This window comes from Dermacentor andersoni, chromosome 6 (genome assembly GCF_023375885.2).
Source record: "Dermacentor andersoni chromosome 6, qqDerAnde1_hic_scaffold, whole genome shotgun sequence".
Lineage (NCBI taxonomy): Eukaryota > Metazoa > Arthropoda > Arachnida > Ixodida > Ixodidae > Dermacentor > Dermacentor andersoni.
In genome coordinates, this window is record NC_092819.1 from 23,766,403 (window position 1) to 23,793,162 (window position 26,760).

The following is a 26,760-nucleotide window of genomic DNA, read 5'->3' on the forward strand; positions in this document are numbered from 1 at the left end:
TGACGAATTTGAGGTTAGCTAGGAATCGAGCCAAGCCGAGTCTGTCGATGTTCTGTTTCGCTCGCGTGCGAGGAGGGTGAGCGGAGCTCGCGTTTGTTACGTTTCCGAATATTTGCCGTGGCACTTCACCAGTTCACCCTCGGCGGGCATGTTTTGCGTTTTTGTTTCTATGACATGCTCGAGGGATACTGAAAATCCTCCCAGCGACAGGCCCTGACGGCGCGCACCGAGTGAAACGTGCATGCACTTTCCTTCGTGTTTGGTGCCTCTCAAATCGAACGCATCATCGCTGAACCGAACGTCTCGCTTTGACGTCCATTCATCATGGCTACGTCCGCCGTGGCCATGAAATGGCTGGAACTTCTGGAAAAGGAGTTTGACAGGGCCTACCTGGACTTGGACATTCTTTTGGGAGAGGTGGACGAGGAGCAGTGCGACATCACGTACGAAGCCCGGCGGAGGATGTCTGCCCTCAGCAGCGCCTTCGCCCAGCTGTGTCACAAGGCTCAGACTGTGTTCGAAACCAACGAAAAACTGGAGGTCAGTGAACGCTACTGTTTCATTACATTTCTTCATTTCAGTCGAAGTGGAAGTTCTGATACGGAGCTGTCCGATTGCTGTCGTGAGTATTCCTCACCATATTTCTCGGAGAGTTTCTCGAGTTACATTTGTGTCTTGTTAATCCCAGCGTGGGTGTAAGTTGCGGCAGAACCGGTGACGATCTGGTAGGTCGGTAACAAGACATGCCTGCGAGTTTTCTGGGTCCGGTGAGGCTAATTTCGGAGCGAGAGAGTTACCCGACATATGCTGGGCTTTTGTTCTAACGTTAGTTTTTGTAGGAGAAGGCGCACATTAAGAATTAAACAAATGCAGAGCAGTTTTGTATAGAAGGCTCATTTTTAAGTGCATAAATATATGGTTGATGTAAGCTACTTTATTATTAGTGCTAAGCTGGCCCATGTTCATGCACTACCCAAGAACACAAGTCATTTATGTGCACAGGGTAGCATCTGTGTACATAAACATATATACGTCGAGCTAGAGTTCAGTTACGAGTCTGTCATTCGACCGGCTGTATTATCTAGCCCTATATTTGATTGTAGGGGCAGGTGTCACAGCAGCAGCCAGGCCGCATTTGTGTCCTAGCGTCGAAGTGACATTTTACGTTGAGCGAGCAGATGCGTGCGGCGCGGTAACATCTCGACACATTTTCATATGCAAAAGTGTTTGTTTCTTTACTCCCGGGTGGAAGCCGTGCCACTTGCGCTCGCTCCGTCTGGCTTTCGTTTTAATTTTCTTCCTTCCAATGAGAACCACAATTTTTAAAGCGTTCAATGCAAAGTATTATTATTATTATTATTATTATTATTATTATTATTATTATTATTATTATTATTATTATTATTATTATTTGAAAACATGACCCGGCTCTCTCAGTGGAATATGCCTCTCCGTCACAGCCGCCTTCACACCGTGCGTCCCAGGCTGCAGCCGTACTGCAGCTATGGTCCCTATAATATTCCAGGGACCATAATGCAACAGAGCACGCGGCCAGGCAGCGAAGGTGACGAAGGGCGAGTAGTCCACGATTTCTGGTATGCGTGAGCAGGCAGCCGAGCTGTCAAATTTTTGGAAGATGCTTCGCGATGTCACTTCTGAGAATTGCCGTGGAGTTCGAATTATCACGTCATTAGAGTCGCTACAGAGAGAGGAGCAATGGGGTGCAGTTTTCTTCAAGTAGTCCACATGCGCGCTTAGCAGCCGAACTATCGTGAAGGGGCACCCCTGAAACTGCCCATTCCGAGTTTCGGGGAGAGCCGAATCTGCATATTCGTCAGCAAGGCTTGTTGCTGGGCTAGTTGGTCCATGGTATTAAAATTAAAAGAGCGCAAAAAAGAAAGACACGGACAAGACTAAACACCACTACTGCTTGTGGTGTTCAGTCTTATCGCGCATCCCCCCCCTCCCCGTTTTTTTTTTTTTGCGCTCTTTTAATTTTACTTAATCACGTATATCACAGTCAGATGGCGCGATATCAAATCCCACCCGCAGCGGCTGCGTTTCGATGGGGGCGAAATGCAAGAACGCTTGCACTTCAAGGAACTCCAGGTGGTAAAAAATTTATTCGTAGTTCCCCACTACGTTGTGCCTCATTATCATATCGTCGTTTGGCGCGTAAAACCTTAGAATTTAATAATGCCACTGTGGGCCATCCACAACTTTTCTTTTTTATTGGGGCGGGGGGGGAGGGGGGGGTAGCGAGTGCCAGCGGCGCTCATGGCTAAGGCTCCATCCATCCATCCTTTCAACCCCTTCCTCCGTGTTTCAACCGTTGGCGTCACGTGGTACGGGATCTCGGGAGCAGGCAACCGGCCAATAAACTTTTAGCAGGCTTCCTACCTCATGGCATCAAAGCTGCCAAATTCGTGGCCCTCGCTATGCAACGAGCGGGAAGAATAAGGGAATCCGAGAGGCTCTTTTGTCACAGCCATATGACTGACAGTAGCTGTTCTGAGGTGTTTGCACCTCCTTACAAGGGAATAGCTAAAAATTCATTCAACCTGGGACGCGATTATATAACAGTGCTTGATGTGAACCGCCCGTTGCTCTCACGTGATTGGTCAGAATCGCGCGTTCGTCAGTCCTCAACCTGCGTTCAAACACGTACCAGCAGTAAGTTCCTACGACTATATATATATATATATATATATATATATATATATATATATATATATATATATATATATATATATATATATCGTCCTCCAAACATGCGCCGCTGCGTCAGTATGTGATGTGAGAACCCTCGTTTGCTGACTCAGTTGTCAGCTTGCATAATCACTGCCACAACTTCGAAGACAGATTTCCTGCCTAGAACGACAGGAAGCTGAGCAAGTTAGCGCGGATTCGTGGTGCGCAAAGTCGTTTTTGTTTCGCTCGTCTGCCTTTCCGTACGCGTGCACGTAGCCACCGGTCCTGGCAGCGTCGCCGGCCATGTCGCGTACACATAGGCCTCCATTCTATATCTGCTCTGTAGACGCTGCACGAGACCCATTATAGGCCACTGAAAAGTGTAGTGAATAGCACCGCACTTGTCGGGAATCTTTGCTAAACTAAGAGGAGAAACAACACCAATTTGGCAGCAGCAGTGTTCGGAAGAGCGTTTGCCTAAATACTCCTGCATACTGTTACAGATAACCCTGGATCCTAGGACGACACCACTATAAGCCGAGAAGCGCACGTTTTCTGAGGCTGCATTTCGACTCCGGTTATCAACTAAGAGTTATCAAGGACGGACGTCACCGGCTGGCATCACCTGGCGTGGCGCTTGCATCGACGCATCTGCTATAAAGCTACGGCATCGCATCCAAGACGGCACTTTGGCAGCAGCAGTGTTCGGAAGAGCGTTTGCCTAAATACTCCTGCATACTGTTACAGATAACCCTGGATCCTAGGACGACACCACTATAAGCCGAGAAGCGCACGTTTTCTGAGGCTGCATTTCGACTCCGGTTATCAACTAAGAGTTATCAAGGACGGACGTCACCGGCTGGCATCACCTGGCGTGGCGCTTGCATCGACGCATCTGCTATAAAGCTACGGCATCGCATCCAAGACGGCACTTTGGCAGCAGCAGTGTTCGGAAGAGCGTTTGCCTAAATACTCCTGCATACTGTTACAGGTTAGTGGCTTTTTTTGAGGGGGGTGTTATTGTGTTGCTGCCACTGCTGCTGCCAAAGGAGCGAACCTTGTTTATGTCAGTATGGAGTGTGTTGAGTGTGAACAAGAAATCTTGGATCCCAAAGAGAGTATATCTTGCATGACTTGTAAGCTTTCGTACCATGTAGGAAGCTGCGCAGGAGTGTCGGAGGCAACAATAAAATCTAAGAAATCAACCTACCAGAAATGGAAATGCCCGAAATGTAGGCTACCAACCTCACATGTTAACCAGGATGAGAAAGAAAAAGCACCGTTGACCGTAGAAGATATGTTGGTCGTACTTCAGGAGATTAACCGAAAACTTAATGTTTTGTTGCCACTGAAAGAAACTGTCGATGGAATTGAGCAATCGGTGCAGTTTATGTCCGAACAGATGACAGACCTGTTGACGCGCACAGAACAAAATGAGCGAGATATTAAAGCAATCCAGACTAGGCTCGCAAAAACAGAAATGAACAAAGAGCAGCTTGAATCGCTCAGTGTCCAACTCGATGACCTCGAGTGGCGCAACCGGAAACTGAACTTAGAAATTCATGGTGTACCACAAACGGAAGGCGAAAATCTTTTGTCCAAACTTAATGCTTTGGCCGGTGAAAGTGGATTGCCCCAGCTATCAGAACACGACATCACGGCAATTCATCGATTGCCGGCAAAGCGTGACAAAGTGCCTGGCATCATCTGCCGTTTCGCGAGACAGAGCATGAGGGACAAATGGTGGGCTAGCAGGCGGGAGTTGACCACTGCGGATGCCAATGTTCACATGTTGGAAAACCTGACCAGGCGAAATCGAGAACTGCTGAGGGAAGTGAAAGAATGGGCAAAAACAAATCAGTACAAGTATGTCTGGCACAGCAACGGCAAGATTCTGATAAGAAAGACTGATGGCGCGTCAGCAATGCTAGTGCAGCACTCTTGCGACCTTGGCAAGCTGCAATAAGAAGGGAAAATTGATTTTTTATTTTTGTTTCCTGCCAAAAATGCAGACTGTAACAGAAAAGAATTATCTACTCCCAGAGAACTTCAAAGATTACCTTGGCCCGGTTTTCCAGACGTCATTCAAATGTCTTCATATCAATGCTCGATCTGTCAGACGTAAAGAAGCATATTTCGACACTTTCTTTCAACAACTAAATGTTCCCATTGACGCTATCATGATCAGCGAAACCTGGTCTACAAGTGATTATGATGTCTTTCGAATTCCTGGTTATGAGACATTTTTTCTGAATCGTTACGCTGGTATTGGTGGTGGCGTATCCATATCATTTAAGAAGAAGTGGCGGCCTGAAATATTAGAGCGATTCACAGTTTCTGTGAAAGAATATGAAATCTTAACAATGTGTTTGAACAACACTATTTTTGCAGTGTGCTATCGTCCACCAAAGGGTTGCGTAACCATATTCTTGAATTTTCTTGAAAGCCTGATTTCATTTGCAACCAGTCAGCATTTAAACATTGTCCTTGGTGGTGACCTAAACATTAATATGTTATCGGTTGATGCATCCCAAATGAGTTTAGACTTATTGCTTAAGACACATGGACTTCTGAATGCAATCAAAATGCCAACGCGTGTTACGATCACGTCTTCATCGCTGATCGATTTGTTTATCACTAACCATGACCCTAGTATGATCACATCTGGAGTAATAATTTCTGACATCAGCGATCACTTGCCAATATTTATGTGTGTTAAAAACATGTCTAAAAAGAAACGTAGTTCAACATATTCTTTCCAACTTATATCTGAAAAAACACTGTCGACATTTAGAAACTCGGTAGAAAAGAACAACTGGAGGCCTGTCCTTTTAGAAAATGACGCCAATAATGCTTACGAGGCATTCTTAGGTATTCTGAAGCCGATTTACGAGGCCTGTTTCCCAATATTAACAAAAAAACAAAGGCGTCACAGTCGCAAACCATGGGTCACACCGGAGTTGGTGGCAAAGATAAACACAAAGAACATCCTATATCATAAGTTTATTAAATCGAGAGCTGAATGTGATCTGACAGCGTTTAAAAAATATCGTAACCGCTTGAATACTGAGCTCAAGAAAGCCAGAAACGCCTATTACACAAATCAATTCACGTCAACTTGTGGTCGTGTCGACATTATGTGGAAGAGGCTAAACGCAATTTTGGGGAGAAATAGCAAATCAGGTGAATTAAATATGCTAAATATCGATGGTGTAAGTATAACTGGAAAAGAATTAGCAGATACGTTTAATACGCACTTTATTTGCGCTTCTAGAAATCAAGTCCCACATAACAATCTCAGTGATGTCGTTCATATAAGCGACACTATATTTCTCAAACCGGTTGAAGAAGCAGATGTAATGACAGCCTTCCACGAACTAAACAATAGCACATCCATTGATATTGATGGCCTCCAGATAAAGCCTATACGGTATATTTTTGACCTTATTTTACCATACATCACGCATATCTTAAACCTTTGTGTCAGTACCGCTGTATTTCCTCGTAAAATGCAGATTGCACGTGTAACAGTTATCTTTAAAAAGGGTGATAAAAACCAGCTCGGGAATTACAGGCCAATATCTATCTTACCCGTGTTTTCTAAGCTACTAGAAAAAGTAATACTTAGAAACTTTTTGCAGTTTGAAGAAAAACACAAAATTATAACAGCAGCTCAGTATGGCTTCCGTAAGCACCACTCTACTGAACTTGCACTATTAGATCAACGAGAATATATATTGAACGAACTCGAACATAATAGGATAGTCATTGGTATTTTTCTTGATTTTTCGAAGGCATTCGACTTATTAAACCATACAATACTTCTTCGTAAACTTGAGCGTTGTGGCTTCCGCGGCCATGCACTATCGCTTGTGCAGTCATACCTCATGGATCGCAAACAGGCAGTAGCAATAAATGGTCTCCTCTCAGATATGCAATCTGTAGGCTGTGGCGTTCCACAAGGTAGCATTTTGGGTCCATTTCTGTTTAATCTTTACATCAATGACATTGTACATGCAACTCCATTCGTTAAATTTATCATCTATGCTGACGACACCAGTATTTTTCTTGCCGGAGATAATGCAGCCGAACTCACAGATACTGCAAACAATGCACTGAGGCAAATAGAAAACTGGAGTAGCAGAAATGCGTTGCGGATTAACACAGCAAAGACTAAAGTCGTTGTTTTCAGAGGTAGAAACAAGAAGGTCCGTCTCACTAAGAATATATTCCTTCAGTCCGTACCTTTAGAAGTTGTGCCTTCATTTAAAACATTAGGTATATTATTTAATGAAAGAATGTCATGGGATGATCATGTCAGCTTTGTAACAAATAAATGTTCACGTATTATTGGTCTTCTTTACAAGAACCGTGAGATACTACCGCGAAATGTAATGCTAATGCTATATAATTCATTGATACAATCGCATTTCAGCTATTGCCATTTAACCTGGGGTGCAACAACAGCAGGCAATCTTCAGAAACTACACTTGTTACAGAAAAAATTTCTAAGAATTGTTGAAAATGTTCCGCATACCTACCATACGGCCGCACTTTTCTTAAAGTATAACTTACTACCAATTACTAAACTTTATGACTATCGTCTGAGCAAGTGTGTGAAAAACGAGGTGTTGAAGAACATATCTCTTCTATCAAATTTAGCTGGTTTAGAAAAACGAGATGCAATGTACAGCACAAGAAACATAGCACAATGGAACGTAAAAACATACAGAACTTTCTATGGTAATCAAACATTAGAAAATAAACTACCACGACTTCTTAACAAACTCGCACAAAACGATATTGATCTCCAAAACACAACACGCCACAAACTGTTCGAGTATTTTTTACACTACACCTAACCTTTTTTTTTTTTTTTTTTTTTCTGTGATTTGTCTACCCAATTCTTCTTTCTTTCACCATCATTGTAAGTTTTTTTTTCCAGCCAGGACAATGCTGTTGATTTTATGCTGACTACTGTAACCGGATAACAACTCTGCTATATGTATTTTTTTTTTTTTTCCTTTGTTATCTGTATTTCCTGTATTTTCTTTTCTTTTTCGTGTGTGTGAAAAAAAAAAAAAAAAAAAAAAAAAAGAAAAAAAAGAAAAGGAAAAAAAAAAGGGGAAAGAAAAACAACCACTGTATTGCTGTCAAAGTGGGGGCCCGTGGCCTTGTCAAGCTGTCCAACGGCAGCTTTTACTACGGGTCCCCGCCATCATCTGTACCATGGTGGCAAATAAATTTGAATTTGAATGTCATCGCAAACCGAAACGCAGCTCTTCAAGGGCCTTTACGATCTGGTGTTCGCGTGGTAGCGGCTTTCACCTATGTCCCCTTGTCTTAAACTCCCTTTTCGCGTTATTCGAGCTGGCGAATAGTATGGTGTAAATGCGCTATGCTGTCGCCGTTAACCTAACCCAATATTTCTCGCGGAGCAGCAACTTTCTCGCGGAGCAGCAACGTTATGGTTGCATTAGTTTCGTGCAGAAATCGCATAAATAACCTTTGACAACGAAAAAGAAAAAGGTATTCTTCTTGAAGCTATACAGACACTGCCAACATCGTTATTCGATTACATAATAAAAGACGCATAAACGCACTTACATTGTCCCGAAGAAAGTTTGTGTATACATGCTACGCAGTTCTGATTTATTTTGTGTTGCTGGCATCACAGCTTTCTGCAAGAAGCAGATTTTGGGTTGTCTGTCTTTTCCCCCTTCCAGCTGGCCGTGTACGTGCGTTCAGAAATATACACCTCATACACGTACTCTTCATCAAGTAGCACGTACGCACATGCCCGATTCGCCGCGCATCGATTCCAGCACGCAGAACCCTCCTCGCCACCGTACATATATACAGTCAACATTTAGTGGCGGCAAGGTATCAGCACCAACGTCTGTAAGCACGACCGAACATATCGCCGAATCTTGCCGCCCCCTATTTGAGGGCGTCGTCGTAATATTCGTAGTCCTGCGTCGCCGCCGAAGCCGCAACGCCACTGGCGCCTCCTCCTCCGCCACCAGCACCGTCCCTCGTCCTGGCACCAGCAGGGGGAGAGCCTGCGGATGGCGCTGTCGTGGCAAAACCTGGTGGCAGCGGCGTCGTAGCCGCCATCGCAGCCGCACTCGATGGCGTACCGTCACCACTGGTGTCGTCGACCGCTTGGGAGCTCCCGCCGGATACCGACGGCTTGCAATCGGACCGGCGACTGCCGAGCAGGTTGCGCACCTCGGCCAGCGTGGTGTTGCCCGCGGCGAACACCGCGCTCACGGCGCCCCTGAGGAGCGCGGCGACTTCGTGGCTGTGCCCCTGCAGCTCGTCGCTGATGCGCTGCGTGTCGTCCAGCGACCGGTTGCGCATCTCGAGGATGATGCGCTCGAGCAGGTCGTACAGCTGCACCTCTTCCTCCTGGATGCGGTTGCAGGACGAGATGAACGAGTTCTGCGCCACGAGCAGCGTGGCGAAGCTGTGGTCGACCGTGGCGCCCAGCTCGACGATGCGCTTCTCGAGCCCCTCGCTGAGGATGCTGAGCCGGGGCTCGATGAGCGGCAGCGGCTCGATCTGCTCGTGCAGCTTGCGGAACTCCTCGCGCACCAGGACCCGGGTGCGGTTGCCCTGCTCCACGGTGTCCTGTAAGGCGCCGCGCACAAGCTCGTCGGTGGTGCGCCGCAGCTCGTAGATGCCGTTGATGACCTTGCGCGTGTAGCTCTCGACGTCCGAGTCGATCTCGCGCAGCTGCTCGCCGCCCACGCGCACCATCTTCTCCACCAGCTCGGTCAGGTTGGTCACCTGCGGGGGCGCGCCGCGTTCGTGTGAGCGCCAGCGAAAGGGCACGACGGCGCCACGTGCTCGGCGAGATCCGTTCACTTTCCTTTTCTGCGTTCCCGTCAAATCGTCATTGGCAACCAAAACGATTAAGTTAACGCGACGAGTCAAGTGTGGGATCGCTTGTTCCTCCTTTCGGTGAAAACGAGCGTTTTGCGTCCTCTCACGAGGTCTGTGCCTCTCTGGCGCGAGTTAGTTCAGTATCACAATTGTGTGCCTTACATGCTTGCCGGTCAGCCCTACCAATAGCCTTTCGCGCGCGCGCGCGCACGCACGCACGCACGCACACACACACACACACACACACACACACTTCCCTGTGATGAAGATACTCATTACAAAGTTGACGGTTTTTTTCAGTGCCCACGTGCGACTATCGTGTACTTTATGTATACCTTGCTTGAGCGGGTAACTTCTCGAGATCAGGCAAATGTGTGTTGCCTTATACTCGTATAGGCGAAAGAGCGTGGGAGCTTCACCCATTAGGGACGGAGCGCCTGTGGATCTGTATATAGGAGTGTCGGCGCCCTTGACACGTGGATGAGGTTGGCTAATGGCTCTGCCGGAGCGTTTGAAACGGATGTGATACGGAAGTCCACGGGTGCGTGGTAGAGTCGCTCTCTCTTGCCCTGCCGCCAATTTCTGACGCCCCTGGGTCTCTGAAAGGAAACGTTCGTCCATATCGAGTTCTCCGGACAGCTATAGGAGCCGGAATCTCCTCTACTCGCCTGTTCCCAGCTAGGCGCATCAGCCGACATCGCCTGGCAGGACGATGCCGCCTGCTGCGTGGCATTTCCTTGCTGCTGCAGCGCGCGCAGTATGGTGTTCGCCGTGAACATCTCGTGGCTGAACAGGTCCATCTTGGCGTCCGCCCGCTTTATGACGTCGGCCACGTCGACACGCAGCACCGTGGCCGTCTGGCGCTGCGCGGTGTCCGCACGCTCCGCCAGGTCGGCCAGCCGCGACAGGTCCGCGTGGAGCCGCGCGCGGGCCTCGTCGCCGCGCGCCATTTTCTCGAGCGCGTCCTCCGAGGCGTCCTGCAGGTCGCGCTCGAGCAGCTCTAGCTTGTTGGCCAGTCGGTCGGCGCGCATGTCCAGCTTGGTCTCCAGAAAGGCCAGCCTGCGACACGGAACGGTCCTGGCTATGGCATCGGAGACACTTGCAGCGTTCCATGGGAAAAAGAAACTCGATAGAAAAGCAGAGAAATACGACAAGACGGCAAGCACGTGACGTTCCTTTGCGGCGCACGTGAGATAGCCGAAGTTAATTCGAAACCATTACTATATACCGTACAGCGCGTCTCTGTGGAACGTTAAACATCGCGAATCGTTCGAGTGCGTTCACAAAACGTATTTGTAAACTGGTCTTCGCGCTCACATATGTCATGCGCATTTGCAAAGCTGAGACGAAGCCATGGTGACGTTGCTGTATTACGAGGAACATTCAACTTATTCGATACATTCGAAGAGTGCTGCGTGAACCTCTATTCAAGATGTGCTACTCTAAGCTGTGCGCGTGGAGCGCGCTGCATGTGTAGTGCAGTGCAGTGGGACTCTGCGATGGGATAAATTTTTTTTCGCAGCGTTGCGCGCATTCTCGGGCGGTCTCACTTGTTGTTGAGCTTGTCGGCGAGCATGTCGAAGCGGCGGCTCAGGTGGAAGGCATCCGCGGCACCTTGCTGCTGCTGAGCCGGCGACGCGGCGTCCTTGCCGCGTCCGTTGAGCGCCTCCTCGACTTTCTCGAGGCGCACGTCCAGCTTGGCCTCGAGCCTGCCCAGCCGGCTGTCGAAGGAGTCCAGCTTGCGCAGCACTTGCTCCAGCGAGAAGTCGAGTCTCGTGAGCCGCAGCGCCGATCCGAACGCATCCAGGCCGCGCAGCCGGTCGTCGATGGACGTCAGCACCTGCGCCCCGCCGAAGCATGACCTGAGGACGGGCTATGCGCCGCGCGTTATCGAAACGATCCGCTCGCGTTTAGATGGTTTAAAAAGTTGACAAGCTTCATTTACATTAGTTGGTGTCAATTCAAGAAACCCGAGACAGGCGTTGACTACAAATGATTCTTTGCTGAAAAAAAAATAACGAAGTATAATATCATGCAAGTTTCTCTAGTGTAACTGTATAGGAAGTGGGAATTAGGTAGGACTTCTTTTTTTTTTTTTTTTTGCAAGCCATCTGACCTTTGTTGTCCGGGATGCGCGCTTTCGCAGTAGCTGTACATGATTGCATTTCCTCTTTCTGAGAAAAGAATCATTCGAAGGCAGAGCTCTCTCTCTCTCTCGTTCTTGTTTTTTTGCGTCCAATCTGTTTGATGCTGATCTCAGTGATGAATTCCAGTGACATGAGCAGAGCCTGTCACTACCCGCCGTGGTTGCTTAGTGGCTATGGTGTTGGGCTGCTAAGCACGAGGTCGCGGGATCGAATCCCGGCCACGGCGGCCGCATTTCGATGGGGGCGAGGTGCGAAACCACCCGTGTACTTAGATTTAGGTGCACGTTAAAGAACGCCAGGTTGTCCAAATTTCCGGAGTCCCCCACTACGGCGTGCCTCATAATCATACCGTGGTTTTGGCACGTAAAACCCCATAATTTAACTTTAAAGGGCCCCTGAATGGTTCGGACAAATTCTGTAGACGCGTACGGTACAGCTAAAGTTAATCATTCGCACCACAATTTGTGTGAAACGTCTCATATAAGAGAGCTACGGACCATTACAAGTTACCCTCCTCCATAGACATGCATTTTCCCCTCAACTCGTTCGCCGAGTGATCGGGGCTAAGCACGGCCAGGCCCTGTCCCCTTGCGCTTACGTTTACCCTAATACCGGACTCGCGAAACGCTATTGCGTTAGTAATCTTCCGTTGTAAAGTGACGGCCTCAAACGCGCAAATCCTGGCGCCGATCGTATAGCGGCAGTCTGATGCGCTGCTGCCAGTCCGATCGTCTGCTGCCTTGCAGCCGCACACGATGTCTCAGCTTGACATATTGCCAGTCGCTACGTTTGCAGTCCACAACGCAACAAAGTCGAATCATAGTGCTCACGAAAAGACTGAGACCGAGTCTAACCGCGGAGCTCTCGTCAAAATGAAGCACGTTGCAACACAAGCAGACGACGCTTGCTGTGTGCCGAAAGTGCTTAAGCGTATAGTGAGAAATTGTTCTTGTGCGTTCTCTTTCTCTTATTTTCTTTTTATAGAAACAAATTAACTAACATTCCAACTATTATGAACATCAGTTGTTGACCTTAAAGGTGGAAAAATTATCGATGACGCGCCCTGGGCAGCCAATCGGATAGCTCGCCCACATGACGTCATATGGGTAGGGGCGGCTGAAAATTCCGCCAAGCAGTGTGCTGCGATCGGCAGCGATGTACATTTTTAAAACCTTATAATAAATTACACGCTTTACGCGGAACACTTAGATGCGTCAATTAATGATCAGAAGGACCTCATCTAACGACTCAGTACGTTTGTAGAAAATCGTTTCAGGGCCCCTTTAAGAGCCCGTCACTGAAGGGCCATGCAGCGGCGACGAAATTAAATGTATCCAAAGCATATGGGAAATCTTGCCGAAGGTCTCAAACATGCGGCCGTCTCTCCGCGAGGGCTGCGCGCATCTATGTTGTATGTGCGAACCAGAACCTTCCAGCCATCTGCCGCGTCCTCGGCATCCAAAGCTCTGGAGCCCAGCGAATGCCGCAGGAACCGCACTATGGCCCAAGATTGAGCTTGACACATGTAAGCGCCACCAGCAAAGCCCTCAGGGCACTGGTTGCTTTCCTGGTGCCGCGGATTGGGAGCGAGGAAGGTACGTATTCCCCGCTATCAACTGTAGCATCAGGAGTACTGCGCTGTTCCACCATGCGGTCGGGTCACATGACCCAGTCACTCCTGAAACAATCTACCTAGAAGACTTTTGATAGACACCCGTGGTGCCAAAGGACTGGTTGCTTAGTGCTCGTACCCAAGGGGAATCTATATTTAGCGGTAATGGACTGTGTACTCAACGCTCGTGCCTGGAGCTCCTTGCACTCGCGCGTCGTACGTAGCTTGCAACCCTATTGTTGTTCATACCAGACGCATCGCGATATGCTTGGCCAACTTTCGGAAGAGCCATTATATGGCTGCTGTGCAGTACGTCACGCATGTACAATAACAAAGTGGGAAAATGTGATCATTAAGCTGCGTTTGGAGCAGTGGTATACCTAAGGGGTGGCACACAGGTTCGCCACCCTCCCCGGTCATGTTCGTAGCCCCGCCTACGCCACTGGTCTAAAGTGACGTTACTGAATAAACGTGGTTTATTGAGTGACGTTAACTGTGTTCACGGGCTAGTAGATTCGGCATAGTGAAGGCAGCAGCGCAGGAAGGATGAAGAACACAAGCATGACCTGGCTGACGATTGTGACGTCAGCTTTACGTTGTGACCTTTGTCCTTCCTGCGCTGCTGCCTTATCCTGCGGAAAGCGCCCGGATTTGTGTAGTATACACATCATAGTTTGCCCACAGTACATCTGGCACATCATTATGCTCGAGTGATCGCAGCACGAATTTATAGGCATCGGAAGACGGGGCCGCGTTCCGTTATAACAGCAAGGCTAATCAACTGTCAGATGTCCACGCGGAGAAACTCAAACTGTCAAAAGACGGCGCAGGTCACATTTGACGCGTTTTTTTTTTTCATTCTTTCGCGGCTCTTTCGCAGCGCTCTGCAAGATATGACGAGCTCTGTTTTCATTCGGATGCTCGCGGTTCTTGCCACGTGGTTGCACGCCTGAATGGAAGGACACCGCGCGCATTGGCCAGCTACTCCAAGGCTGATTGCGAAATGTAGGAGTTTCACAACGATGAGAACTGCGTGGCTCACATGTTTATCGTTGAGATAAGGAGCGAAAAAGGAAGCGAAACAGTATAAGCTTTAGTAGCTGTTGTAGCCTGCATTGAAGGTACACTTTTTTTGTCAGAAGTGTACTGGCCACGTTCCCTGCAAGCATAGGCTGCTGGAGAGAGTTTTTTTTTGGCGATATGCCGCAAGTTCCAACGCCTTAGGGAACGAAAAAACTCGCGTGCTCTCCTTCCAGAGGTCTAGAGTGTCAGGAACACTCTGAACAACACACAGCCAAACAACATATATGGTGACAACGGAGAAGCCCGTAAGGCTGCACGTATACACACACGCGCGCGCTTCTATTATTTACCTTCGCACACCTCGCTGCGCTTGGACCTCATCATGCCCTGCACTCGTGGCGTGGTAATTAGTTGCCGCTAATAGCACAGATACCAGGTCGCTGGTCGTGTTGCTAGATGCGGAATGCAAAAAATTATGCCGTTCTTATATTTGGTAGGCATGGAGCTCAAAGTTGTTAAAATTGAAATGAAGATTCCTACAACGAAGTTCTGAAATCACCTTAATTATAAGTCGTAATAAACTTTGAAAACCTCAGCGCGCGTAATTAGGGATGTTTTGTCGCATCATATTCTCGGTGACTGAGCGAGACAGTGCTCGTGGCAGACCTGACGTGCTACAGGAATTCTGTCACGGCGCCCGTTGACATGGCAGTGTTTTAAAATCTACAGGGTCAAGTGAAGGCAGGTAAGTACAACCTGCTTCGGAACAGTAAGCTTAAACGATCGTTTATGCTTCGCCATAAGCTATAACCCAGTCTTACCTGTTTGAGGTACGGGGGAACGCTGTGCCACAGGTCGGGGCCCAAGTCCAAGCCCTTGGGATTCGCCGGCGTCTGTTCTGGCGGTTTGTTCGTCGTGGCGTCTCGCCGGCTTCTTCCATGCTGCGAGCGCCGATGTTCATGCTGCACCGCCACCACGGCACCGGCGTCGACTTTCGGGAACGGACACGTCGTCAAGAACACCAGGAGTACTGCGACCACCACTGCCTGCTCGCGCATCTCCGCCAAGTTTATATGAAGCGCGAACTGCGGCGTCTGCGTCCGTCCCAGCTGGCCGTGGGTGCCGACCCTCTATCGCACAACGTCGTCTGCCTGGGAATCCGTTCCTCTTCGCTTTTTGTTTTTGCCTTTGCCGCTCTTCTCATTTTCTTTCGCCCGACCTTAGCCGGGTTGTGATTGTGCTTCGCTCGCCGGAGCCGGGTGGAGTAGCGTGGGCGAGGAGGTCGCGCAAAATGAGAGACGCGCCCTGTAGGAGCGGACGTCTTGCGCTTCCATGTTGGCCACCGGCGTTTGTAATCGCCGTGCGACTACGTGAGACTACTCGGGCGTCTGGGCACGCGGTCTTCCCTAGAAGAAAACTGCGCGGTTCTTGCCACGCCGAGCGCTTCTGTGCGAACGGGCACGACGATAGAGGCAGTACCCCCTGTTCGAAAAGCTGCCACGTTTGGAAGCGCGAGCGACAGTTTCTAAACTGTGCGTGTCATGACAGACGTTGCTTTGTGCTAGGCTGGTGGAAGATTCATTCACGACACCGCACAACAAACTTTTGAAAGCGACGTGAAGGTTGGATTGGCTTTATAGCTTGCGCGATCGAGAAACGCGCACGTTGTTGGCTTCTCATATCATCGTCCCGCCATTGTGTCAACTGTCGCGTGACTAGGTGAAGAACAGCCGCGTGTTTCACGGCCGTGGCGAGACGTCGGCTCCAGTTGCAGCAGCCGAGCGCCGCGAGCGAGCGCTGCGGGATGCGGGCCAGGCCCGCCTGGTGGTAATCTCCCTGGAAGCCGGCGGCGGCCGAGAGATGGGCGCTCGCGCGGCTTTTTTCTCTCAAGTCGCCGCCGCCGCGGTCAAAAGTGCGCCTTGGGCTGCTGCTTTTCGTCAGGGAGGACGCGCGGACGAAGCGAAGCGGGAAAGGACGAGGGGACTGTGGGGGAAAAGGGGGCGCAGGGTCTACGGCCCACCCACCGCGAGCTCCAGCGCGCACCACACTGTCGCCGTCACTGAACCCGTCACGGTTGTGTGTGCTTGTTCCTTCTATTTAGCCCGACCCTTTGAGCACTGGGACAAGCCTCTCTGACGCCGGTGGTGCCCCGCTCGGTATTTTTTTCTTGGCCTTGAATACTGCGCTCCACCGTGCCCTCTCTCCGGCGTTATGCCATTCTGCGTGTGTGAATGGCACGCATTGCTTTCGTGTGTTTCAGCGTGATTACAGTTGGGGCATTGTTCAGGGCATAGACAAACGAGGGAAGTGCAGAGGTGATATGGGCAGATTAGCGTGTTTGTAAATCTAGCTAGAACCCATCCTACACCGTGCTCAACGGCTGCAGCATGAGGAGGCTCATTATTGTCAATTGGTGGCAAATATTTGCTGGCTGTACACATTTGTTTGTTAAAATATAGTAGAGGAATTGTGTGTACGCATGAAACATCATCTATTTTCGTTAGAAATTCATATGGTCGTCGGACATAACTGAGGACTGGACTGAAGCAGAGCTGGCAAACACATCAAACTGACCGTTTTCCAAAGACCGAAATGTCCTTAATAGATGGTGCATGTACACTTGAACTGTTTCAGAAAAAGGCTGTTCTGACATATTCTATGCCTAAATAAAAAGTATTTGGTGTGGTTTGCTTGGTTTTCTTTCATATTCATAATGAAAGCGCAGGTTAAAAATTAATTTTGAGGCCCATTCTTTTGTACACAAGTATTGAGTGGATCTACGTTATCATGTCCATGTCATCAAAGCTGGCAGTCAAATTCCTTGGCTTTGTGTTTTTCAGTGTGAACTACAGGAGCTCAAGTCCGATCTGTATGAGGCGCAATCAACTAGTGCTGTGCTGAATAAGGAGCTTCAGCATTTGGTGCTGCAGCTGCATTCAGCCCAGTTGCAAGTGTCTGCGCAGATGGGGCACGCAGGCGACTCTACTGCAATCAAGCAGAAACTGGTGAGTACCCTGTCACAAGCGAGTGCTTGAACCTTGGGTTTGACAGCACATATTGGAGAGCTTTAGAATAGGGGCCCCAATAGTTTGGGGCCCCAAAGAGCTTTGCGGGTGTTAGCGTTGGGGCACGCAGGAGTGAAGAGTTTTAGAATAAGGTTTTACGGTTTGCGGATAGCATCTTGCGCTGACAGCGCCACTATGGCGTCAAAGAAAAGCGATTAGAAATAATTAAATAAAATATACCATTTTATGATAGGAATAGTAATCTTGACATGCATGTATTTGCATTTAATTACAATTTAGAGGTTATTCTGTAATCAGCAAACAATTAGTTGTGCTTAGTTTTGAGCACACCAACTTTATGTGCCTTCACCAGCCAAGCTTAGCCGTGTTAGGCCTACAAGCCATAATATCCACAATCGAATTCGGAATCAGCGGGATCTAATGAATCAATCTTCATAACACACGCTAGTTGAGAGAAAGCGATAACCGCAGTCACTTCTCCTAGCTTGCGAACTTCATGCATTGCCACGAATCGAACCCAGTTTTGTGCTAGGCTAGAGCCGTCGCTTCGATGGGTGCCGCCATGTTTTCTGACGCAAAGCTTTTGGGGCTGCTATTTGGGCTCCCACTAAATCGGTGAAATAGCGTTCCCAACGCAAAACCCAAACACAGTTTGCGTCTCGCGCATGCGCACTGGCTTCGACGCTATTTCAGTGGGGCCCCAAAACATTTGGGGCCCCTATTCTAAGACTCTCTATTGTTCGGTCTTTGCTGGTTAGTAGTGACAGACTGATCAAAGTACTCAGGAGAAAGACATCGTCTATATTTACATGTTTGCAGAAGCATCGGAATATTTGGATTGAACCATTTTTAACATTAGTTGAGAATTGACATTGTTATGAATTTGTCTTTAAAGGCTGTTGCACCTATTTACCACCTTGCTATGCAGTTAACGTTACAACTGACTAGCATGGCCTGCAATTGAGCGGGTGTTCAGCTAATGCCATTTCCCCCTAATTAGCCAATAATTGAAGCAGGTGCATGACCGTTAAAAGTTTCTCTGCAGTGAATTATGAGCCCACCATGAAAACAGCCGGAATTCACTGTTATGGCTGTATGTGTAATGTCTTGCAGGAACAAGAGATGACTATGTACCGAATGGACCTGGGCCGTGAGATGCAGCTAGAGGCAGAGGTGGCCCAGCTGCGCAAGGAGAATGCTGCACTTCGCAGGGACATTGTGTCCCTGCAGAGTGAAGTGTTTGGGGCCAAGCTGGCTGCCAAGTACCTTGACAAAGAACTGGCTGGCAGGTTAGCTTCACTTTTAGAAGTTACACAAATGCAAGGCATCACTTAAAGGAACACTGCAGCACCTTTCATGAAAGATATGGAATGAATGAGTGTGTGTTGTTTAGTGGCACAAGGGCCAGGTATGGCCAAAGAGCGCCAAGACAGATATGGAATGTTTATGGAATCGGAGTGCATCCTCTGGCATATATTTACTGGTGAGATATTTTTGAAAATACCTTATATGAATACATTTATGACCAATCAAGTGGTGCTGCCACACCCTTGCTGCCTTCCCCTCTTAATGTCAATTAAATGGCACTTGGAGCTGTGCTGCTCTGCCCAGATGAAATGATGCCTGTCATCCTCCAGCTGCCATCACACCGCGCTTGTGACCTAGAGATTGTAGAGCATGTTGTGCCGCCTGATCTCATAGGCCGTTATATAAGTGCCATGGCATCATGCTCTGCCACTAGATCGCACCACCACCTTATCATTGATTTCTTCACATTTGCGTCTGCTGGAAACACCACTTAGTCGTGGCATCTGAAGAAATCTGCCCAGTAGCTTTAGTGTTGACCTCTCTACAAGAATAAGGAAGAAACACGTGGCATGGTTTTTCATAAGTTGAAGGAAATGACAGGAAGTCTTTTGAGCAAAATTTAGACTTCCAGCAGTGTGTGCAGTGCTAGTTCATTTATCATTATTCAGAAGTGTTGCAGGTTTTTTCTGTAGTGTTTGCCACACCTTGTGTTGTAGCTGCAGAAAGTTAGTGGACAGTGTAACATTTTCAACACTTATGCTTATCAGAGGGTTTGTCACTTAATGTTACATTTTTTTTTTATAGCACACAGGGCAGACTGTGTGTAAGTGTAACTAACTCAATGTGTAATATAGTAGAGCTCCTCTGAAGAATATTAAAAATTCTCATCCTCGACCTTCAGAAACCAGGAATGTCAGCACAGCACTGGCCACTCAGTGCTTTAAATACTTTTGATCAGAACTGTACCAATGTTTTGCAGCATAGTAAAACAGCCTCTTAAACTGCACCTTGATATTTTGTAAATGCAAGGCATGATTATGTTTGCTAAGAATGCAATGTGCTTTTGCACGTGTATGCAATAACAACATTGAGCACAGAACACTAAGACATGGCTGGTTCAGCCATTTGTTTGATGACAACACCTCCCCCACCTTTGCATTATTCAGGATCCAACAGATACAACTGCTTGGCAGAGACCTGAACCCAAGTGAACATGACCGGCTTTGGAATCAGCTCGAGTCTGAGATCCACCTGCACAGGCACAAGGCAGTAATCCGAGCCTGCCGAGGCCGCTCCTCCAATGCTGCTACCCTGGCTGGGCCAGAGCTTGCAATGCCTGACGAAGGCACTCCACTACGCCGCCACCAGGGAATCGGGGATGTGCGGACCGTGCGGCTGACCAAGGGCAAGGACGAGGGACTGGGAATCTCCATCACGGTGTGTGATTCACACTTGAGCTGGGGATGAATGGTTGAAACCATCTGCTCATATCGTGGACGTAGAAGAAGAAAGAGTAAAGAGCTGCAACTGTGCTTTTCGATCGAGTAAAATAACATTACAGACGTTCTGAGCAACTGGGAGATCACCAGTCTGTTGTTGTATGGTAACTTGAATGAAAATGGAGCCATCGCTGTTGTTGCCATGACAATCGCTTGTGTTCCAGGCCTTCAATTTCTCGCGCTCAGTACTCGCACTTCCCTGCCTTTTCCGTAGTTATGTTTGTAATGTTGTGTGGAGTCAAACCTCGTTACAACGAAATAGCAGCTGTCACAAAAAATACCTACATTGTATCAAATATTCATTGTAAGCATTTATTTGTTATATTGATAATTAATTGTACCAAGGCCTGACTGTAGTGTTTCTTGGTTTGCCATTGTGAGTGAAAACTGGAGATTTTTAGGCAAAATGATTAAGAGTGCAATGTTGTCTGTGGGATATTACTGAAGGGCTGCTGGACTGTGTTTTTATAGTTATGCTGCCATTTTTTTCTTATCCATTTTTGTTCTTAGCATGCCAGGTGCTTCATATCTTATCTATATCATATGGAAGCTCACTTTTGCGAGACCTCATATGCAGGTAAACTCTTGTAAGCTGGTATACTCACCTGATGACCAACATCATTTGAAATTGGCAGTCTTTTTACACGACATTCACGCCAATAAAGGAGGACTTCATCATAAGGTAGCTGGCCTGCATTTTACTGCCACTATATATTGTAGCATTAATGCACCTAAATTGCTTACGTATAAGCTCATAACTTCTGTCTATTCAGCATCCATAGGCAGCACATATTAAAAATTGTTGCCTTGATATTACCATGGGACAGTTGCCACCATGGCAAACACCATTTAGCATGGTGAAACTGACAAAAAACCCTTGTGTATGGTCCCTAAAATATTGGCTAGTCTACCGTCCAATCGCCATGCCGTATGGAGCGGGCGGGATGTTTCCTAAATGAAAGTGCAGAGGGCACTGCAAGCAGTTCTATTGCTGAGCATGGTGGCAGCTGCCATCACCCTGTTTCAAAGGGGACGCTCCTACCTTCCATCCATCCATCCATTGCTGCACTCTTTGCTGTCGTCTGCTTGGCTGCCTGCATGCACCGCGGCGGCTTTGCACAAGTGGGTTTTCCAGTTTTTCACGAAGTGTCTCAATAATGAAAGGACAGCAAAGAAAGAACAGCTAGAACATTTGAAAATTAGAAGATGCAAATAAATGCATTTTGCCAATTGCATCACATCGGGGACACATGCCCAGCGGCCTTGTAATTGTCTTTTTTTTTTCATAATTCTTTTTATTCACGAACCTCTTGCCATTTCATTGGATGTTGTGTGCTGGAATTTGTTTACACTGTTTCCCAAAGGTTCTTCATTTTTGTCTTTATAATTTATTTTGACTGTCTACCTTATTGCATATGTGCTTGATTACTTTTGTGGGATTATTGTGGAGTGGAATGGGCTTCCACAATTTTATTTAGTGTCGAAACATATTCGGGTTCTCTCCTTGACCATGCGCAATATTAATTTTTCACATCATTTCCTTGAATCATATGTGTGTGCTTCGCAAATGATGTTTTTTTTTTTATGTACTTTTACCGTTTGCAATTTTATCTATTATTATGTGTTATTTCTTCTCACTGTTTTGCTCGCCCTTAACTGGAAGTTCTCTAATGTCTTGTATAGGTTTTGAACAAGCCTGGGTTTGATTTTTTGTTTTTTGCCCTCTACCATGCCAAATCCCACACCTGTACCACATGTTTCTTGGTAATGTGCAAGCATTATATGGCTCACCAGGCAGAAAATTTGCGTTGTAGACGTTGGTGTGACCCTGATAATCCAAAAAGTGAGCCGATCAAGGCATTGACAATGTCACTTAAGGCAAAGTTAATTAATTAAGGTAGTCAGTTAAACCAACATTAATTAAGGCAGGTTTAATTAAGCTAGCGTTCATTAAGGCATTCTAACCCACATCCTTTGATGTTAATTAGGGTGAAGTTAAGGCACAGTTAATTAAGGCACTTGAACCCACAACCTTCATAGGCAGTCGAACCCTCAACCTTTGGTATTAAGGTGAAGTTAAAACGACTGAAAGAGCATAGACATTGCGCGGTGGTCACAATGTTTTCGCATTCATCTACGTAGGGATAACTAAGTGTACCTTGAATTTGATTGTTTCGCTTTTAAACACTGCGGCCTTGGCTGCCAAAGGGAGCAGTATAAATAAATTCAGTGCTCAACTTATTCCAGGCTGCGCAATCGCTTTGTGCTCTAAGTTGTATCCCCACTCCACAGGCATGTTTGATACGGCTCAGCATAAAAGTATTTGCAAATGGATACCATTTCACGCAGCTAAAACATCTCATCACACCTGTAACAAATACGTACTGCTCTAATGCAGCACAAGTACGTGGTGGCAGAAAATCATTTAAAATATACGGAATGGCTAAACTACGCGAAGTGCGCGCACACTTTGCTAACACGCAGCCGGGCGGCCTAGTGCCACGCCATAGTATGACGACCGCTCACGCTGCTACCACCACCGTCCTTTGGAAACAGTCCTCACTCCTGTCGGCGAACGGCAGACTAGCCAATATTCTAGGGACCATACCTTGTGTGAGCGGGACTCCGTCTTGCTCATCGTAGCACATTTCTTTTAAATACAACCTGTAAACATCCCTAATACCTGTGCTTCCTTCTGCGTAACAATATTCAGTGATACCAATTTATAAGTCGGATTACTCTGTAACATTTGTGTGTACTAACCACGTAGCGAAAAACAACTGCATATGTGCAGGCATTGAGCTGTTTGGTGTGGAATCTTAGACAAACACTACTGTCCTTGCAGGGTGGTCTAGAGCATGGTGTTCCCATAGTCATTTCTGAAGTACTCCCAGACATGCCAGCCTGGAGGAGCGGCAAGTTGTTCGTTGGAGACGCCATCCTTGCTGCCAATGGTGTCGACTTAAGGGAAGCAAAGCACAATGATGCTGTCAAGGTTCTTTCGGGCTTGGTATGCTGTATTTAGTGCCCTTGCTTATTCAGAGCTTATGTTGAAGTCGGGTTAGATGGGTCCTTTTATTTTATTTGTTGCCTTTTCAAACTAGCTTTCACACGCAGGTCAAGAATTGGACACCTTGCAATACAACCGGGACAGAATTATTCCTTCATTATACTGGTCATTTCATTATATAGGCGTTTGTTGTAGAAGCGCTCGACTGTATACTTAATTTATATGTAAAGGGAAGTGTTTCGAGTTGCTTGGCTGTTGATAATCAATCCATTACAGGCTTTAAACCTTGCTTCAATACATGCTCATGAAAGTCAGCATGGCCATAGCAGAAACCTTAAGGACCAGTGGTATCTGCAGTGCCTTCCTGTGAGATTGGATCTCCTAACCACAGTTATAGTAGCTCTAGGCAATAAGCCAAACGTATGCCATTAATGCTAATCCCATGTGGTCAGCGGAGCTAAAGAACTTTTATATTGACATACTGTGGATAACATGGAAGTTCACATTAGTAGTACCAAGACGAGCTGCATGAGCCAATCTAGATTTTCACATGTGTCATGTTCCAGGTGGGTTAATTCTTTCAAATCTGTGTTTCAAAAAGAACCAACAGAAATTGGCCAAAGTGTGTGGGAGATAGGTGGTTCTCCTCCGTACTCTTGGGACAAAGGAACGACAACACAGTAGTGCAAACAATCACAAGGGCATTTATTGCACCTTTCATAGATCAATGCCTGCTAGCCGAGTTGCTATCCCCAAAACATGCCGATGGGCGCGCGAGAAATCTAGAAGTCCGACTCACCGCGAGCGAGCGAATATGTTCGCCCCATGCTGGATCCCAACGCCTGGTCGTCCGCGTGTTCGGTCACGCCAACGGAGGCGCGCTCGAAGGCCGCTACGCGAGGCGGTCTCGCAGAAGCCTCCGTCGCCGCGCGCGCGTGGGACGTCCACGCCGTGCGCCCGACCCGCCGGGAAAGAGGGCAAGCGCCTGTCCCTCGGCGCCCGAGTAACCCCTGCCGCGACGGTGGCGCCATCTCTCACACCGCGCTTGTACCACTCCGAGCGCCGCGGGCGCCAGGCCACGCGAGCCGTGCGGGAAAAACAGCATATCAGGGGATGCGCTATGCGGGAAAACATCAGGGGAGGCGCGAGGGTCGCGCATCCCCACAAGTGCAGAACTTAGCATAGCAGAAAACATAGAAGGAGGAATGTTTTCATTTTGCCAGACATCATAAATCCTAGAATTCAGAGATTTTAGGAGTTCATACCTTCTTTTTAATTTCGTTAGCTTTGTCCAAATATGCTTTGGTGTCTTTTGAGTTATCGTAATTTGTATCACGAATCAAGAACAGCAGGTTATTTTTTTTTTAAGTTTGCTAAATGGTATGTAACTTGTTTCTGCTACCTGAATAAACATGACAGGCTTAAAAAGACTTTAAAAGTAAGCCTTTTCATCATCGGTGGTCGTCCTGTGCAAGATATAAAACAAAACAGCCACAGCATGCCAAAGCTTTTTACTGGTATGAACTGTCTGTTTCTCAGGTAGCAGCACAGATAGCATTGTGCATTGAATGTACAGTTAAACTTCGATATAACGAAGTAGGTAAAATCGGCAATTCGCTTTGCTATATCGAAATTTCGCTGTATTGAAATTCGACTTTCTATGCAAATAAGTACAGTCGCCGATCGAGTTTTCTTACGCGGAAAGGGGCCGCAGAATTTTCCGAATTATCGGGCAATCGAAAAAAAAGCAAATTTGAATAGGAAAATAATTCGTTTTGATGAATTTGGGAGTCTGCGACGAATGTACGGTTTCATGCTGCGTCGACGATATCTTCACATCGGGGGCACGAATTAAGCGAAGCCAACCATGCTTTCGCGTGAACTCCACCCCCGCCGCTGACAGCGTCGCCCGCACTGGGACGACGCTATCATGAAAAGCGCCGACAGCGGGGAACGAATGCTTCCTCTGCCTGTCGCTCCAACGAGTCACCGAAACTCGAGATTACGCAACCTCCAATGCTAAACGCGCGGGAAGACAGCTACCATGATGCCACGCGTCTCGGCACGCCCACGCTTTGCACACGCGGCAGCAGGGTGCGCGGCTGCGTGTGCGCACAGCGTCGCGCGCCAACTTCCCTCCCCCCGCCCTCCTTTCGCGCGCGCTTGATTGCGTTACCATGAGCTCGCTCCCTTCCCCCTCTGTTCCTTTGCTCGCGCGGGAAGGCGGCACTTGTGAAGCCACCATCTTTCTTGTCTCACCCTCGCGCACTTTCACTCGCACCTAAAGCACGAAGTGCACGGCGCGCGATAGGATCTTATCGCGCTCGGACTTGATACGGAAGCGGCTCCACTTCGGCGATCGCGCCGAGCGCAATTTGAGAGGTGTGTTTGCAAGCAGCCACTTTTAATTCATTCATTTGACCATCTGCGTCCGCAGAAGTTTCCATTTATTGTCTCCGCATTCCTTTACTGCGGAAGCGAAATTTCGTTATATACAAGCACACTTCACGTATGAGCACACTTCGTCATATTGAGGTTCTAATTACATGGTGTTTAGGGACAAGAGGTTATGAAAAGTTCAATACTTAATTATATTGAGAATTTCGTTTTATTGAAGTTTATTATATCCAGGTTAAAGAATGGATGTGACATCTGTCACACATGCTGTTTGTTTCATAAATTCAAGAACTTTATATTTGTCGGGATGCTAAAGTGCAACACCAAATCAGTTCAGCATCAAAAATGAATACCAAGCCTTTATTTTTTAAGATTTGATGCCGAAACTGGTGCCGGTATGTCAGTGCAGTATTGCAGATTTCGAAGTAATGTTTCATATTTGGGCCGTTTTAGCACAGGAAAATTTTTGAAACTTGCCAAGGTTGAGTCTTTAGTGCCTGCAGAATGCTGAATGGTAATTTTTTGGTGATAAAGCAAATGGTAACTAGACGCTGTCAAAATGAATGACATCACAGCAGCACCACAGGAGTTTCTATCACGTTTTTGCATCTTCATTGGTTTACCAAGCCTCCTCTTGTGGTAGAACCAGCCATTTCGATGTTGCAGAAGCATAATTTATGGATACATTTTTACTTAATAATCGTGTCTAATGTCCCTTTCATATCTTTTGTTGGCAACATGCAATTTTTTTGCAGCAAGGTGAGATTACACTCAAGGTCCTGTATGTTTCACCTGATGAGGACAGCGATGATGAAACACAAGACAGCCAGCACCTAAGGTAAGAAAGCACCCAATATCATTTATGCATTGTACAATGTGCAGACTTCTAAAGTATGAATTGATTAATAATTGGGCATATGGAGTGATAGATATATGGTGTTCAGAAAGGCTTAATCATTGTTAATCAGGCTGTTCTGCTGGGTCAACTTTTATCCTGCTGCTGCAAGTTCTGGAAGCTTGAAAAATGTGTGGTTGTGCAACCAATGCATGGCAAATTGCCAACTCCATCTTGTGGCTGCAAGTACACATATGGCACATAAGCGAACCACGGCACACTTTGCGCTTGCAAACAAAGAAAATAGTGACATAGATAATCACG

The 26,760-nt window shown here is 47.3% G+C and overlaps 2 protein-coding genes across 2 annotated transcripts in view; one reads left to right on the top strand and one right to left on the bottom strand.

The window, feature by feature from the left end:
- Positions 1-32: 32 nt before the first annotated feature.
- LOC126521401 (Golgi-associated PDZ and coiled-coil motif-containing protein-like) overlaps positions 33-26,760 on the top strand; it is a 33,686-nt gene continuing 6,958 nt past the window's right edge. Inside the window, exons 1-6 of the mRNA XM_050170092.3 lie at positions 33-540; positions 17,202-17,366; positions 18,501-18,676; positions 19,862-20,132; positions 23,040-23,204; positions 26,357-26,439. Coding sequence (XP_050026049.1) covers positions 325-540; positions 17,202-17,366; positions 18,501-18,676; positions 19,862-20,132; positions 23,040-23,204; positions 26,357-26,439 — 1,076 coding nt within the window. The 5' untranslated portion in view covers positions 33-324. The remainder of the gene's footprint in view (positions 541-17,201; positions 17,367-18,500; positions 18,677-19,861; positions 20,133-23,039; positions 23,205-26,356; positions 26,440-26,760) is intronic.
- On the bottom strand, positions 8,211-15,475 carry LOC126521400 (uncharacterized). Its single transcript, XM_050170091.3, has 4 exons — positions 15,183-15,475; positions 11,130-11,419; positions 10,248-10,638; positions 8,211-9,483 (listed from the first exon to the last, which is right to left on the bottom strand). Exons 1-4 carry the CDS (start codon positions 15,417-15,419, stop codon positions 8,632-8,634), a joined length of 1,770 nt encoding a protein of 589 aa, XP_050026048.1. The 5' UTR covers positions 15,420-15,475; the 3' UTR covers positions 8,211-8,631.

Excerpts from the sequence above, each read along its gene's own strand:
- LOC126521400 (XM_050170091.3), bottom strand. The coding sequence starts at position 15,419 with ATGCGCGAGCAGGCAGTGGTGGTCGCAGTACTCCTGGTGTTCTTGACG. Across the intron at positions 10,639-11,129 it reads GCCGACAAGCTCAACAACAA|GCTGGCCTTTCTGGAGACCA; the intron begins GTGAGACCGCCC and ends TCCGTGTCGCAG. Across the intron at positions 9,484-10,247 it reads ATGCGCCTAGCTGGGAACAG|GTGACCAACCTGACCGAGCT; the intron begins GCGAGTAGAGGA and ends GCGCCCCCGCAG.